Source organism: Cervus canadensis, chromosome 2 (genome assembly GCF_019320065.1).
Source record: "Cervus canadensis isolate Bull #8, Minnesota chromosome 2, ASM1932006v1, whole genome shotgun sequence".
In the NCBI taxonomy this organism is placed as follows: Eukaryota; Metazoa; Chordata; class Mammalia; order Artiodactyla; family Cervidae; genus Cervus; species Cervus canadensis.
This window is the reverse complement of record NC_057387.1, coordinates 103,484,500-103,502,377: the sequence shown is the minus strand read 5'-3', so window position 1 is coordinate 103,502,377 and position 17,878 is coordinate 103,484,500. Positions and strand designations below refer to the sequence as shown.

Sequence of the window (17,878 nt, the reverse complement as noted above, 5' to 3'; positions counted from 1 at the left end):
GCTGTTCCTCCCTCGGGTAATGCCTTCACGACTCCTCTTCCTGTCCACCCATCCTCAAGGCCAGGCTCACCCTGCTCTTCCTCTGGTGTCAGCCCACACTAGCCAAGGTCATGGAGCCTCCCCTCACCAAGTGCCTCTAGCTCTGACTGTATAAACATGCCACTTGGTTCTTAGCTTTGATGGCCTGGAAAAGACCAGTGAGCTCTGGGTGGGCACTCACTCCCCTTCAATATGACTAACTTCTCAAAAGAAGACGGGATGACTTCATCTTTATGTCTTCTTCCTTACCAGTGCCCAACATGCCATCTCCTGCCATATTTAATTATAGTTTATTTCCATTTTATTTTCAGCTCAATTCAACTCAACAAATATTTAAACAGTATTCACTATACCAGGTGCTGTGCTAAATGCCAGAAGCACAGAAGGTTCATGGTCTGGAGGCAGAAACAGGCTCCAAGACAGACACTCATTCATAGTGGTACATGAAGACAGACAAAACTACAGGGCTGCAGCAAAACAGGCTGAGACTTGGAGCTGGGCAGCACTGCCTCTCGATGGTTTGGGGCAGTGAGCAGGGGTCAGGGGTCTCTGCCACCCAGGATCTCCTGTCTGGCTCTTCAGATAGAGCAGGAACTCAAGAGATGCTTGTTGAATCCCGAGTTAATGAAACAACTTCTGAGCGTCTCTTCCGAGGGAATCTCTGCCCACTACCCTGACTCCCCATTAGGAGGTAATCAAGAGCTGACATCGAATCACAGGGAGCCGAGAGCTGGAGGGCTCGCTCCAAACTGGCTGCTGTAGTTCTTGACTTGTCACGTGGCAGAGCAGGGCCAGATGGGTTAAGTGACTTGCCAAGGTCACTCTCTAAGAGGCAGGGCTAAGAAACGTCTTGGGACTTGAGTCTTTGGAAAGAAAGAGGCAGAGAGGAAATAGCTCCATGATGCCCAGCTATTAAGTGCAGGGTCAGCCGGCATCATGCACTGTTTGGTTTGAGTCCAGAGTCTGCACTCACAGCCCCACAGCGCAGAGCTGGATGTGTGTGCTTCTGGTGAGAACGTGTGAATGTGAGGGTGTAGGCAGGTGTGGGTGTGGCCATGCAGGTGTGAGTGCAGATTGGAGCATTCTGCCAGGGTTGGGGCGGAGGCAGTTCAGGGCGGCCTGAAGTGGCTTGGGTGAGTGTGGCTGGTGTGCATGGGGCTGTGGGTGAGTGCAGGGCGAGCATCAGTGTGACTGGATGAGGCTTGGGGTCCAAGTGTGGACAGGGCAGCTGAGCTGAACGAGCAGCAAAGAACCTGATCCTGGGGCTCTGCCACCCTCACCTCCTGCTCTCGGTGTGGCCAGGCGTGGCTACTCACCGGTGCTGTCGTCATAGACCACGGTGGCCGACCGCCACTTGAGGTACTGCACCAGGTCCAGGATGGCGTGGCTGAGAGAGGCGTAGTCTGGGTACAGGTTCACGTAGAAGGTGTCTTTGTTGTCCAGTGGGTGGTGCTTCCAGCGCAGTTGGATGTGGGGCACCTCCAGCGCGTTGCAGATGGATTGGACGGCATTGGTGCAGGAGCCCTGGGACGGCCCGAAGATGGCCACCACCCCCAGCGCCAGCTGGTCACAGGCTGCGACAGGAGGAGGGAGGGAAGGACAGTACAGGGGTCAGTGCTGTCTCGTCAGGCAGCCGGGCACTGTGGGCACGAGGGGCCGTGATCCTGATGCCCTCTGAGGCTGCACCACTGATGAGCTCTGCATCTCAGTTTCTGCATCTAAAACTGGGGCTGTAATAGTCCCTGCTTTAGGGAATCATAGGAAGGTTGAATGAGATAATGAGTATACACTGTTGAGGGGAATGTCGATTGCTGCAGCCAATATGGAAAACAACATGGAGGTTCCTTAAAAGGCTAGAAGCAGAGTCACCAAATGACCCTGCAACCCCACTCCTGGGCATGTATGTGGAGAAAACTCTAATTCAAAAAGATATATGTACCCCATTGTTCACTGCAGCACTACTTACAGTAGCCAAGACATGGAAACAACCTAAATGTTCATCAACAGATGAATGGATAAAGAACATGTGGTGTACAGAGGCGCGCGCGCACATGCACACACACACACACACACACACACACACTGGAATATTACTCAGCCACAAAAATGAAACAATGCCATTTGCAGCAATGTAGGTGGACCCAGAGATGATCATACTAAGTGAAGTAAGTCAGACAGAGAAAGACAAATATCATGATACTGCTTACATGTGAAATCTGAAAAAAAAAATGATACAAATGAACGCATTTACAAAACAGAAATAGACTCACAGACACAGAAAACAAATTTATGGTTTCCAAAGGGGAAAGAGGCGTTGGTATAAACTAGGAGTTTGGGATGAACAGATATACTCTGCTATGTGTAAAACAGATAATCAACAAGGACCTACTCTACAGCACAGGGAACTATACTCAATATTATATGTGTGTGTCTGTGTGTGTGTGTGTGTCTGTGTGTGTAGTTCAATCACTTTGCTGTGTCCCTGAAACTAACACAAAATTGTAAAGCACATTGTAATACTTCAGTTAAAAAAAAGACAGCACAGCACTCATGAAATAGAAATGATGATTGTTGTATCAGCAGTGCTTAACACAGTATCTGGTGCTTAATTGACAACTGCTGAGTGAATGGAGGCTGAATCCCTGCCTTCAAACAGCTACTCGTCCTGGGTGACGCCCAAGGGCTTAGGCAGGTCAGAAGGCAGATGCTTCTGGGAAGGGCAAGAAACAGTGGGCACAGCAGAAGCATGACATGAGCAGGAACCAGGGCAGCTGGTGGCAGGGCAGAGGCTCATGCAGGGGCCAGGCCTAAAAGAGCCATAAAGTGGGACCGCGGGGGCCGTCATGGGGAGGGCTCCCCAGGAGCCACTGCCTTTTTTCTGGCAACTATCTCTAGTTTTCCTTTGGGTTCCGCTGCCTTCCCCACGGCCAGCCTCTGAGCGGTAGGGCTACAGGCTCTAGCTGGACTGTTCACTCACCACCCCCAGGCCAGTCACTGCTTTGGAGGCTGGTCATGTGACTAGTTGGAGCCAATGGGATGGCATGAGACCTCTCACTGAAAAGGGGGAACCTCCTGCTATAACTGGAGCTGGGAGGAGGTGAGATCTGGAGGTAGTGTAGCCTCCAGTGCTCACAGAAACACCTGGTGCTTGCCTGTGAATGGAGACACTGTGGAGGAGAGCAGAGCTAAGAGACAGAGAGAAATATGAGCCCCATGATCAAGAGGCACCCGGGACTTCAGTTACCTGAACCAATACGTTCTCTTCTTGCTTAAGCCAGTTAGGATTTGGCTTTCTGTCACTTGCAACCCCTCAACACAGCATGAGCACAAGCACCAGCTTGTGGCCATGGGAATGACGCAACGTGCACATCTACGAACACGTGATGCACGTGGGAGGAGGCGAGGCGTGGGTGAATAGTGGATTCAGACATGTCCTGGCTGCCTCAAGGGCCTCTGGGAAAGACCTTCTGGGCTCTGACCTACCCCTAAGGTTTGCAAAGCCCAGGGCCAGAGAACAAATAGAGGCCCACATATCAAGTGGCTGAATATTTAAATACTTCAAGTCAAGCTAACAAACCGTTTTGTAAAACATGCCCTTTCCTTCTACCTTGGCAAATATGCTCAAGACAACCGGGAAAGTCAGGTGAGGATGGAGACGTCTACTCAGTGATGTGGGAGGAGGTGGCGCCAGCTCCCCACTCCCCGCCCCCTCCTCTTTGACCACTGGTTTCATACTGAACCATAAAGGGCCTTGAACTCATCATATGGACCCCTACTTCTTACGTCCAAGCTCTGTCCACACCCCTTACAAGTAGCTGTTTATTTGTCACCCCTAGACGGGGCCTAGGAGTATGACCATGGCAGCGTGGCTGTACCTCCAGAGGATGGCACAGGGCAGAGGCTCATGTAGGCCTGCAGGCTGGCACAGAGCCGGCTGGGCAGAGCGCTGTAAGAGGGATCCTGAAGGAAATGATTCTGATATTGACTGTGAGATGGTAGAGGTAACTATAGTGACAGTTATGCTAGTCATGATGGTGTCTTAAGGCCATGTTGTGAGGCTGTTGATGATCATGGTGATGACACTGGTGGGGGTGGAGTGGTGATGATGCTGTAACAATGGTGCGATGGTGATGAGGGGATTGATGATGATAAATATGTCAATGTCATGCAAGTAATGGTGATGATGATGGTAGGAAGGGAGATGGTAGCGTAAGTGCTGATGAGAGAGGAGGTGATAACCATGTGGATGGTGATAACAGTAATGGTGGTGACGACGTGGGTGGTGATGGGAGGTGACGATGAGGATGCTGAAGGCATGAGAGTGATGGTGATGATGACAGGTGATGTTGGGAAGGATGTGAATGGAGTTGGAAACAATTTTGGTGGTCATGATGATGTTAATGCTATGACTGTAATGGAGACAGTGATAGCAGGAATGGTGGTGATGATGTTGGCATGGATGAGACTGGTGATGATGAAGACGCTGCTGCCACTGCAGTGATGCTGCTGATGATAGTAAGGTGATGATGGTGGTGTTGATGCTTCAAGAGTGGAGGTGATACCATGACTGACAGTGGTAACAGTAACTGTGGTGATGTGCACTGGAGTTGGGGTGTTGATAGTGGTGATGACAGTGTGATATGACGACAATGACCACACTCGGTTTCATTCTGCCAGAGGTGCAATGACCAGATCTCACTGTTGGATTACAGGAGACATAAGTCCTGCCTTTCACCTATTTCTTCTCTGTGGCCTCTCTCCACATCCTTTTTCCTGTCCCCTTCATGTTCCTTCTACCCTCTGAGGGGCTTCCGGCCTGCAAGAATACTGCTGCCCCAAAGGGATGAGAGTAGGGTTATAGTGGCAGCAGCTTTATCTCCAGATGTTTCCAGGGAAGCAGCCAACTCTTGTTCTGGCAGCCCTGAACACACACAGCAGTAATTACATTATTTGTGACTTCAATTTTGAATCCATTTTCTGGTCATTTTACAGTAACTCAGTGGTTCACAGTCATTGCAGGAGTCCACAGCCTGAATGCAGTTCCCCCACCCCCTTTCCATGGCAATTGTAGTTATAGCAAAAATTATCCCAATCAATTTGTGTCTTAAAAGGAACTGAGCCGCCCAGAGAATAAGTGAAGGCAGAGGAGCCTGGGGAGGGCTGGGTCGATTCCAGGCTCACTCTGGTCAGGCTTGGAAGAAAACACAGACGCTCTCTGAGCTGTTGGCTCAGGCTCCGCCTGGCAGTCACTCTTCTTTTAATTTTCCACAAAACATTTAAAAATAAAGACAATAAGTGAATGTCCCTGTTAATGGGAAAAGACCTTCTGGGCCTCATGTGGAAGGAAGGACTAATTCAGCCAGGGCTGGCCGGGCAGGCGATGCCAGGCTCTGTGCCTCTGCATCCCTTCAACCCACAGGGCCTGAGGTGGCTGGTCCAGCTGTGATGAGAACCTCTGCCTAGAAAAAATGAATTATCTTTGGGTTAATTAGAATGAGGCCCAAGTTCACCCCCCTGGAAGAGTCCTAATGATGCTCCCAAGAAATACAGTTTTAAAAACCAAAGATCAAAAGGAAAAATAAAGATCACAGAACATGGGGTTCCCTGAGGGATAGAGGGTACCCAATGGGGAGTATGATCCAACAGCAGAAATGCCTTCATGGTCAGACAGCGGTGATTCTAACCACAGCAAGGGTCTGTCTTAGGTGTGTTATCAGAAGGACATTAAGGAAGAGTGATGGCAGACAGGAGCCACTTAATTTTTTTATTGAGATATAATATAATTCAGTGGAGTGCATTAATTTTAAGCATAGACTTCTATGAATTTTTACATATAACTGTACTCTTGTAACTACTACTTAGATCAAAATACAGAACATTTGCAACAACTAAGAAGGTTCTGTCTTCCCCTTTCCAGTTTATATCCACTGGACTCCCTCCTCCATGAAAAGTAATCACTGTTCATTCACTGAACAATGTCTGTGAGCCTCATCCATGATGGTACGCATAGCAAGAGTTGGTTCTGTTTTTATTGCTGATTCAATTCCATTGTATAGCTGTACCTTCCCCCATCTATCCATTCTGCTGTTGATGGACTTTTCATTTATTTCCAACTTTGGCTATTATCAAGAAAGTGGCTAGGAACATCCTTACACACATATATTTCGCTTTAGTAAATATTTCCACACAGTTCTTCTGAGAAGTTATACCAGTTTTCACTCCCACCAGCATTATGTAGAAAAAATATACCTCAACTCATACCTCCCACCCTACCCAGAAAATCAATTTGAGACAGATCATAAAGCTAACTCTGAAAGACAAAACAATCGAACTTCTAGACGAGAACATAGGAGAATATCTTCATGACCTTAGGATAGAAAAAAACAGAACACAAAAGGCATTAGCCATAATGGCAAACATTGATAAATTGGACTCCTTTAAACGAAAAACTTTGCTCCTCAAAAGATACTACTAAGAGAGTGAGAAGGCAAGCTTATTGGCAATAGATATATGCAATACGTATATGCAACAAAGGACACGTATCCAGAATGTATAAAGATTCCTACAAATCAATAAGAAAATGACAAGCAATTCAATTTTCAAAAGTGGTTGAAAGCCTCCAAAAGACACTCCAGGAAAGAGAAGCTCTAAATGATCTATTAGCATATGAAAAGATGCTCAATAACTCTGGTCATCAGGGAAATACAAAATAAAACCACACTGAGACATCTGCCACATAAACCACCAAAAATAAAACATACCTCACCACAAGTTAGCAAAGACATAGAGCAACCACAACTGTCCTGCTCTACTGCAGGGGCATGGGGTGCTAATTGGTACAGCAATTAGTTGGAAAACTGTTAGGCTAAACATATGCACATGGGATGACCTCACATTTCCACTCCTAGGAAATCAACCCTGAATATTCATTGGAAGGACTGATGTTGAAGCTGAAACTCCAATACTTTGGCCACCTGATGTGAAGAACTGGCTCATTGGAAAAGACCCTGATGCTGGGAAAGATTGAAGGCAGGAGGAGAAGGGGACAACAAAGGATGAGATGGTTGGATGGCATCACCAAATCAAAGGACATGAGTTTGAACAAACTCCGAGGGGTAGTGAAGGAAGGGAAGCCTGGCACGCTGCATTCCATGAGGTCTCAAAGAGTCTGATGTGACTGCGTGACTGAACAACAACAAGGTATACATCCAATGAAAAATGTGCTCATTCGTGCGCCAGAAGACATCGACAAGAATGTTTGTAGCAGGACCACTCTGCGGCCTCACATGGAAACAACTCAAATGTTCAACAGTAAATTTGCTTCTTAAAAATTCTTGCGTATTCGTATAATGGAATACTACATGACAATGAAGAACAAGAAACTACTGTTACATCTGACAACAGAGACAAATCTTAAGATCTATTGAAGGGTGAAGGAAGCAAGACTCAGAAAAGTATATATTGGTATTCTACTTAGGGAAAGTTCAAGAACAAGCAAAACTAGTGTATGCCACCAGAACCATGATTCTGTATTTACGTCATTGAGGAGGCAAATTGATGTGCCATTGAGCGGAAACAATGGACAGCAATCACATAACATACCCACAACCCATATCCACACAGCCAGGGGTCAGAAATGTGATAGAAAGGTCCTGGGTGTTACGAGATGGAAGCAGGAAGATCTGAACTTGTCTATGGGGTTGGGGAGGGCTCCCCTGAGGATCAGGAGGCTGAGAGGAGAGGGAGGAGTTATTTAGACAAAGAGGTGGGATGGGGAAAGGGAAATATAAGCAGAGGGAACAGCATGTGCAAAAGCCCTGAGGTGGAAGGAAGCATGGTGTCCTGAGGACAGCAGGGACGACTAGAATCCAGAGACTGAGGGGCAAATGATGCAGATGTGGCTGGTGGGTCACCTTGGTGGTGGGCTAGACAGGCCCATAAACAAGTCATGTGGCCTCCTGTAGGATGGGGAGGGGCTGTGGCTTTGGTCACTTGGACCAATCTGATTGGACTTTCAGAGCTGAGTGTCTCCATCTCGGGTCTGCTCACCCGCCTCCAGGTAATCCCACATAGTGTGGGACGGTGAGTTCCCACTGGAGGAAGCTCCTCGGCAGGCTCTGAAACTCTGCTCCAGGCTTACTGCTGGGCAAGGTCTCTGCACTCAATGGCTTGTGCACCACTAGAGAGTCGTCATAGTCTTTTAGTGAATTTTAGGGAAAATGGGCAGAAGGCACAGCCTGGTCCTCTGGGGTGGTTGTGTGCACACAGGCCTCTGTGTTCCGTCTCCAGGCATCGGTTTTGTGTTTTGACCTTTTCACTGAGCAGTTTTGATTGAGGTCAGCCATTTTCCAGCTGGACAAGGCCAGGCAGAGGGTGCCAGCGTGGACTCTCAGCAGGGAGATGGAGACTTGACTACACGGTGTTGGCCGCAGTGCTTGCTGGGAGATGGCTAGGAGGATGGAGGTAGGGAAGAGAGCAGGCCAGCACCAGAGAAGGTGAGTGATGGAGTGATGGGGAAGGACCACTCTTCAAGGCTAGCAGGGCAGGTGCCTCTAGTTTGTGTGCAGGTTGGCCCTGAGACAGTGGCCTCAAAAACCTCAGTGACAGCTGTGTTCAATGTCAGAGACCCCTCGACCTTCACAAGGAAGGGAGGAGCAGGGTGGGCAAGACAGGGACCACCAATGGGAAAGTGCCTGAAGGTGTGAAGCCCCTGACCTGATGGTTCAGTGGGTGGACAGCAAGGCAGCCAACATAATAGGAACAAAGTCTGATGGTACTTCGTATGAACCAGGCACTGCTCTAATCACAGAGCTGTGCCCATTTTGTAGATGAAAAAACTGAGTCGCTGGGTATTTTGTGCAAGGTCACACAACTAATGTCAGAGTGGACAGGGTGCAACTCCAGGCTGTCTAGCTCCAAGCCCATGCTACTCTGCCTTTCTGTACGGAGATGCTTACTTTACAATGAGGCTTTGGAAAAGAGCTGGGAGCAGGCAGCACCTTGGCAAGTCTGCACCTGAGTGCCCAGGAGACCTTGATTAGCTACTGGGAAGCCCTTAGAATGACCAAGGGGACCTTGTGGATGGGCTGTCTTCCCAAGAGGCATGGATAACATAGTCAGCTCAGCTGACAGGGGTCCTGGGCAGTGATGCTCAGCCTCCCATGCCCTATCCTCATAATACTCATTCACAGATTCATTCAATGGCCATTTCATTGAGCACTTACTATACGCCAGCCTTTTAGGTGCCAGGCTATATCAGTTAAAAAGAGAGAACCTTCTTTTCAATGGTGTTGGCAAGGAGGGGAAAGACATTAAACACCCACAATGATTTAACTACAAATTGTGATAAAGACCTTGAAGAAGAAAAGTGAGGGGCTGTAAAAGCATATTATGGAAGAAATGACCTAGGCTTCTCTGGGAACCGAGATTCCTTAGGTTTGAGGGCTTTTTAAAATAGAGTTCCATGGAACTGTAGGGTTCTATGGAAGTTATTCCCAAAGTTATTTAGGCCTTTAAGTTAAATTCCAATTAAATATATGTATATGGTATTTTTAAAAGACAAAAGAGCATACTTGTATGCTCAGATGTGCTATATGCCACATTGGAAAATGGTAGCTCATTCATGTATTGACAAATTACCATGATTTTTCCATGAGGATCTTGGAATAAAGTTCCCCAGTCCTTTCTGTACAGGCATTAGAGTTTACTGTAAACATGTCACTAATGTGAAAGAATATGGCCCAATATTTTAGTTTTGATTTTTTGAAACTCAGGTATGGTGAAAACTGACTATATTTTCTAATTATTTTTGTGAATTATGGTTTTACTGTTATTATGCAGCCAAAAAGAAAGGAAACATACTTAAGCTAAGGTCAGTGTCAGACTTCAAGTGTCATCCATCACTGGGGTCAAATTGCTGCAGCCACAGACACAGCTGTTTTTGTTTTTAGCAAGTCTTTTTATGGCAAGTAAATGTTGCATGTTTGAATCTCTACATAATCTGTTTTATATATATTTTAAATACTGATTTACTGGGCAGGATTTCAATGAAAGAAAAAATAAATGTGAAAATGCTGGCTTTGGTTCGGAGGCTTTGAAGACCTGTGCCTCCTCACCCATCTCAGACTCCATCCCTCATACCCCACCCCTGCCCAAGGCCCTTCGTGGCCTTTGCCTGTGGCCTGGGAACTCCTGATGGACAAACCACTGCTCCTGGGAGGTGACACAACCCAAGCTGAACTGGGCCTGAGGCTGGTCCAAAAGCCAGGCAGAAAAGGCTCTAATCCCCAAACCCACCCAGAGTTTTGGCATGTTTTAAGGACCTTGGACAATAAACACAGACCTATGCCCCCCACGGCCAGAAAGAGGACAGTGGGGGCAGCACACTCACCCTTCTTGGTGGCCTCGAAGCTGTCGTGGAAGTGAATCCTCTGGATGTCATAGGTCAAGGTTGTGTTGGGCAGCAGAGTCCTGTTTCGGTTGATGATGTTGGCAGAAAATCGAAAGGCATGCTCCTCGGCGTTCATGACCTGGGCGTTGGGGCCGTCTGCATACTCAAAGATTCCTCCTGTGAGAGATGGGTAAAACTGTGTGTGCTGGTGAAGGAGGAGGTATGCTAAGAAATATGCTTGGCTTAGAAGGTTTTATGCGCAAGATTCTTCCCCCAAATATTCAACAATATGCCAGATAATTCCCCTATGTAGAAATTGTGCCGGAGCATAAGAAATATGAAAATTCTTCTAGTTCATTTCACTCAGCTGGCAAATTCCTGATAACAGAGACTGACAAACAGAGCCAAAATAAAACTGACCAACTTATGAATGCTGCTATGAAAATTCTTAGTAGAATGCTGGCAAGTAGAATCTACCAGAATATTACTACAAGGATAACATACCATGATCACAGAGTAGTATTCCAGGAATGTAAGGTGTGGTTCAATATAAAGAAATCTATGAATATCATTCCATTGCATCAGTAATTCAAAGGGGAAAAATATGATCAACTCACAAAATGCAGGAAGGCATTTGATAAAATTCAGTATCTACTGCTGTTAAGAATGCTTAATAATCTAGCTCTAGAAAAGATACTTACTTGAAGCATCTTCAGCTCAAATTGGCCTTTAATATCAACTAATGGTGAAACACAAGAGGCATGCTCATTAAAGGAAAAAAAAAGAGGAGGTGTGTGAAGAGTTACATTACACCGTTAACCATTGAGATAAGCAAGAAATACGACTTAGAGGCACACCTCTTGGGAAGAAAAAAGTTCTTATTTGCAAATGATATAAATGCCTCCCTAAAAACTCTTAAAATAATCCCTAAACATGAAAACCAGTAAAAACTAGTAGGAGATTCAAGTTCAATGACCAGTGAGCGCAAATTAAGTGTTACTTTAAGTAAACAACAACCTGTAAAAACTTAATGGCAAAAGGATTTTCTTTGCAATATCAGCAAATATTAAATAACTAATCATGAATCAACTTCAATATTAAAAATGGCAAAAAAAACCCAAAACAAAACAAAACACCTTAGGTGAGAGACATAAAAATAGGAGGCATGTTAAATGAAGAAGCATGTCATGTTGGGTAGTCAGGGTCAAGGACAGAGGTGTCAGTTTTTCTCTAGATTACTTTTTCAGTTTAATGTGATTCCAATCAGAATCATAGAATATATATGTATACATACATACATACATACATATATATACACATCTTTTTTTTTTTTTACTTGACAAAACAGCTCTAAAATACATCTGGAAGACTAAACAGAAGACAGCCCAAACAGAGAAGAGAGATGACTTGCACTGCCAGATTTAAAATATATCATGATGCCAAAATAATTAAAACCAAGCCCTAACGGCATATGAAAACACAGATAAGTCAATAGAATGAGATAAAATCCCCAGAAATCCCCTACAAGAGCCTTGTAGAGATAAATATTTAAGACATGATAAAGATGGCTATTTCTAACAAGAAGGCAGAAGATGAATTATTCATTAATTGTGCTTAAACAATTATTCAATTATTTGGGAGAAATGTAAGTTAGATTCCAATCTTAAGCCATGTATCAAAAAAAAGTTTCAGATGGAGTAAAGATTAAATAGCAAGGAAGTAAGGGAAGGAAGGGTAAAAAACACTATAAAAGAACCAAAAAGACAATAAATATAGGTGAATATTATATAATATTGAGGTGGAGGAGACCTTCCAATAAAGTCAGAAATCGTAGGAGAAAGACTGATAACTTCATAGAGACAGTATAAAATGTGTAGACTAAAAAGCCCCCATAAACAAAATTAAATGGTAAACAAACTTGGAAATACTATCAGTAACATGTAAAAGTTGATGCTCTAATTTTACAAAAACCACTTAAAACTCTTTAAAAAGACAAACACTCAAAATGAAAAATATGCAAAGAGCAAACATGGGCTTTTTCACAAAAGGAAAGAACAATACAAAGGAACTATTGATACATGATGAAATGTACATCCCCACTAATAATCAAATAAACTCAGTTTGATCCAACAGTGAAATACCATTTTCTGACTGTCCCATTGACAAACATAAAATGAATGATAGCACTCAGCTTTGTCTAGGGTGTTTGGAAACAGGCATTTGCTTAACTGTTGGTAGAAGTAGGAACCAGTACATCCTCCTTCCTTGATGGCTATTAGAAATATTTAAAAAGCCATAAAAACTCGCAGATCTTTGACTCACCACCTCAGTTTCTAGCAACTGAATTCAACAATGGGTACACAGATCATGTGGAAGGAGGTGGATCTAGAGACACTCAACACCAAAGAAATAGTAAATGAATGGCAAAAAAACCCCCAAAAAACTGCCATTCATTTACTATTACATGGAAATAGCTATATATTTAATGATTGGGAAATATCCATGATATAGCTTTAAGTGAAAAACAAAAGTTATAAAGCAGAGATGCAGTGTGACCCCACGTTAGAAGAGGAAGACTAAAAGGAAGATGAAGAGGGATTTATGTCAGTGACAAAAGAAGAGAAGACATCTCAAAGCAACACCAGTAAACAGGCCTAGGTAATAGATTTCTTAAATTGTTCTTTCTGCTTATTTTCCCCATATAAACCTCTATTCATAAAAAAACATTAACTTCATTGAGGTATTATTTACATGAAGAAATTCCACAAAATTCACCATTTTAGGTGAACAATGATTCTTAGCAAATTTACTAAATTGCATGACAACCACCACAATCCAGTTTCAGAACATTTCCAGCAACCCTATAAGATCCCCGGTGCCCACTTACAGTCAATCATTGCTTTCAGTCCCTTCCATCTTCCAGCCTCAGGCAACCATTAATTTACTTTCTGTTTCTAGAGATTTGTCTTTTCTGGACACTTCGCTTAAATGGAATCATATTATGGGTGGTCTTCTGCATCTGGCTTCTTTCACTGAGCATAATGTTTCTGAGGCTCATCTATGTTGCAGCATGTCTCAGTACTTCATTTCTCTTTATTGTTAAACAGTATTACTTTCTATGGCTGTACCATATTTTATTTACCCATTCACCACCAGTTGATGGGTATCCAGGTTGTTGTTTCATTGTTTTAAAAAATGATTTTTTGAATGTTTAAAAGAGTGAACAAATAAATCTGTTGTTCTTCCCACCCCTATGCTGGTATTCCAGCAGGGTTACAGTTCGTAACACGTAGTGTGCATGCATGAGGGTCTGTGTGGGGGTGCGGCACATCCATAAAACAAGATAAGAAGAATACCTCCTCAAATGTTAAGAGTAGGTCTCTCTGAGTGGAAGGATTGTGGATGACTTTAATTTCCTTCTTTGTGTTTTTCTGTATTTTCAAAAAGTTCTGCAGTGAACATGTGTTATATTTCTAATCAGAAAAGCCATCATGTGACGGTGTGTATGTGTTTAAAGGAAAATAACTGATCAAAATACCATATGATCCAGTAATTCCATTTTCTACAGATATAAATTTAGAAAAAGTTAGAGAGCTAGAGACACATAAACATTTATGTATAAGGATATTTTTGACATAATATTGAAAAAATAGAAACAACTCGATGTTCAAAAGCAGAAGCCTGCTCAATGTATTAAAATCCACCCATATGGCAGAACAACTTGCAGGCATTAACAGTCAGGGTATAGGATGGCAGGATGTGGTGTCCGGGATTTGCTTCAAAATAATATGGGCGGAGTAGAAGTGAAGGGAATGCAGATAGGATAGGAAAAGTCATGGGTTGTTGGTCCAGGTGTAAGTACCAGGGATTCACTATCCCATTCTCCCTAAGCACAAGCTTATATAAGCATATCTTCCATGATAAAATTGCCTTCAAAATCATGGTATATAAGGTAAAAATAACAAATCATGGTCATGCAATCAGAGAAGAGACACAGTATTATTTGAAGATGCTTATTACCATTTTCTTAAAAACTCAAGAGAATCATATCAAAAACCTAGTAGAAAGTAAACAGAAAGCTCATCAAGGGGCCAGCACATAAAAACGTATATAGAAAAATGTATAGCCTTCCTATAAATCAGCAATAAACAGTGAGGAATTACAAGGGAAAAAAAGAGACCCTATTCACAAAAGCAACTGCAAAAAAATAAAATACTTTACAATAAACTCGCAATTCCTATATCAAGAAAACTACAAAACTTTACTGGGGGACATAAAAGAAGACTTGAATAAATGGAGAGACATAACTTTCTCCTGGAAGGGAAGGCTCAATATTGTAAAGATGTCAGTTCTCCTCAAATTAATTTATAAATTTAATGCAATTCCAATTAAAATCAAAAAGGACATACCAGAAGGGCATACACCAAAATGTTAACAGAGGTTCTCTCTAGAAAGTAAAAAGATAATGGATTCCTTTTGCTTAGTGCTTTTCTCCCCCAAGTGTTCTGCAATGAAGAAGAGCTTTGGTAATAAGGAAAAAAGCTTTTAAAAAATGCTCTTAAAAAATACTTAATGATACCGGAAATGCTCATCCTGCTTCCCCCGAAAGGCAACAAAGTAATATTACAATATGAAACCTATTTATCAAATAAAAAGCACGTAACTACATTTATAGAAAAAAGACTGGAAGGATTTGTACCATGGTACCAGTGAGCTTCTCTGGGAAGAAGAGATTTATAGATACTTTTAATCTTGCTGTTCGTAGTTTCTTGATTTTTCCAAATTACTTCCAGTGAATATGTATTATTTTTAATATTTTAAAACATAAACATTAAAAAAAAATCTTTTCCCAAGAAAGTCTAGGGAGAAAACTAGCCGTTACAAGTCCTGTCTCAAATGAAAGTCAAAGGTCATGGGAGAAAGGGCCATTTCTAGGGCTTCACATGTCCTTGCCTGCTTCTCAGACCGTGGCAGGTTGGAGGGGAAAGGAGAGAGGGGGTCTCAAGTCACTGAGACCCAAGCCCAGAGGCTACACCATTCAGTTCCATGAATTCCCATTGGTCTCTGCCATGTGCCCACCTGTCACTGGGTTCTGGAATGAGAGAAGTCATTCCTGGGCCCCTGCTCTCAAGGCGGACTCAGCTGACACTAAACAGATGACCATAACCAGCACATACATGTGGTAGTCAGCTGTTAGAACCAATAGTGGAGTGGTTCTCAACTTAGGCTCCAGAGACAGCCAGACCTCAGTGCAAACCCCAGCTCTAGTCACAGGAGGGAGTTACACTCTCCAAGACTCAGTTTTTCCATCTGCAAAATGGGGTTCATACTTCCAAGGTTGATTGCTGCGAGGAAGAAAGAAAACAATGTAGCTAAATGCATGGGATGTGGCCAGGACTTAGTAGTTATTAAAGGAGGGGTGAAACAATGCTATTTAGAAGAAAACAAAACAAATTCTGAGTTTCTACATTCTAGGTCAAAGGTTGACAAACATTTTCTGTAAAGAAGCAATGGTAAATATTTTTGGCTTTGTGGGCCAGAAAGGCCTACTGAACTCTTCCATTGCAGCATGAGAGAGGTAGCCAATATGTAAAGAATGGTGCAGTTGTGTTTCAATAAAACTTTATTTACAAGAACAGATGGTAGGGTGGATTTGGCCAGCAGGGGCTGCAATTTGTATCCTCTTCCAAGTGAAGGGCAGCCTTTATCTTAGAGGTAAAAGCACCTTAAGACCTGGATGGAGAAGAAAAGACATTTATAGTACTGAATTGCTGTGCAAAAGAAACAAAGGTAGGCTGTTGATTGATTGTGTGGGGAGGATGGGTGAGAAGGGCCCAAGAGAAAGAGGATAGATAGGAAGTGTGCCCAAAAAGGGAGAAAGGAAAGGACAGTATGTCCCAGGACCAAAGGCAAATGATCTCACGGCAGGAAAGTCCATGCTGACACGTTAGTGCCCATTTGGCCTGAGCTGTGCTGTCATCTCCTTACTTAACAGGAGCCTCATCGTTTATCAACGCTGGTCACAGAAAACTGCCCCTGGCTGTGTTCTTTGGGGACAGTGAAGGAAGGTGGGCAAAGCCTGGCACAGGGTGAATTGGGGCACAAAGAGGAAAAGAGGTGTAGGAGCTGGGATGAGTGAGGGCATGGAAAATTCAGCAGAGAAGGAAGTTGGAAGAAGAGATGAGAAACTTAAGCCCTAGGGCATCTCAGAGATGCTAGGGAGAGGCTGCCCTCCCATCTCTCTCCCCCAAACACAGTGCAAGTTTGGGTCATCCTACTTGAACATTAGGGGCAAGGTGACCCCCAAAGTTTGAATGTCTTGGGATACCCAGAGAGCAAATATTTAGATACAGCGCAGAGGTTCAGAGAGTGGGTTCTGGATGCAGCAGACCTGGTTTTGACTCGTGGTTCCGTTCACAGGCTGTCCTTCTCTCTAGAGAACTGCTCTTACCTCTGCTCTGGGGGCAGAACGCAGGCAATAACTGAATGATGCGTTCAATCACTCAGTCGTGTCTGACTCTTTGCGGCCCTGTGGACTGTAACCCACCAGGCTCCTCTGTCTGTGGGATTCTCCTGGCAGGAATACTAGAGTGGGTTGCCATGCCCTTCTCCAGGGGATCTTCCTGACCCAGGGATCGAACCTGAGTGTCCAGCATCTCCTACATTACACGTGGATTCTTTCCCGCTAAGCCACCAGGGAAGCCCTAACTGAGTGATACTGAGGTGCAGTATCACTATAAAGGGTGGCCCCCTTGTCTCAGGGTGGGTATAATTGTGGTGCATGTATGCTTCAGAGACCTTCCCAACACTGCCACCTTGCATCAGACAGAGACCAGATCTTACCCAAGGCTGCCCCGCTCTGTCCCCTTCTCTATCTTGCTGTGCTCGCTCCCCTACAGGGTTTTCCTAAAGCACACCCTTCCCTGCATCAACCCTAGGCACCTGAATCCTTGACTCAGGCTCTGCATCTGAGAGACCTGACCAAAGACAGGGGTGACGTTGATCCCAGGCAAGTATCAACCACACTCACTTTTCAGTGCTTTCGGAGGAAGGGAAAGGGGCACCGAACCTTATCTATTGAAAAACTCTCAACTATTGAGGGTTCTTCTCCCTTCTCCTTTCTGGGTCTTCTTGATCTTTCTCTCTTGTGCAGGGGGCTCTGGAGAGCAGGAAGTCTGGAAGTTCAGGGCCTGATAGGCTCGGGTTCTGACTCAGGCTCCTCCCCATGGAAGAAAGTCTGCTCTGGGTCTTGGCTTCTGGAGAGAGCACCCCGTCCCACTTTGAGGCAGCTCCCCCATCCAACTGGCTCCTCTCCATTCTCTTCCTTCCCATACATTCCTCACGATCGTTATACATTCCTCACGATCGTTATTTAAAGAGGCTAATAAGTAGGTTGGCACCGTTGATTAATGCATAATCTTAATCATGATTGCATAGTGTAATTGGCAT

At 44.2% G+C, this 17,878-nt stretch overlaps 1 protein-coding gene across 4 annotated transcripts in view; it reads right to left on the bottom strand.

The window, feature by feature from the left end:
- GRIK3 (glutamate ionotropic receptor kainate type subunit 3) overlaps positions 1-17,878 on the bottom strand; it is a 245,336-nt gene that overhangs the window by 88,466 nt on the left and 138,992 nt on the right. For all 4 annotated transcript variants that reach the window (XM_043461871.1, XM_043461872.1, XM_043461870.1 and 1 more), the window contains exons 2-3: positions 10,430-10,606; positions 1,356-1,613 (exon numbers count right to left, since the gene is read on the bottom strand). In XM_043461871.1, the coding sequence (XP_043317806.1) occupies positions 1,356-1,613; positions 10,430-10,606 (435 nt within the window). The remainder of the gene's footprint in view (positions 1-1,355; positions 1,614-10,429; positions 10,607-17,878) is intronic.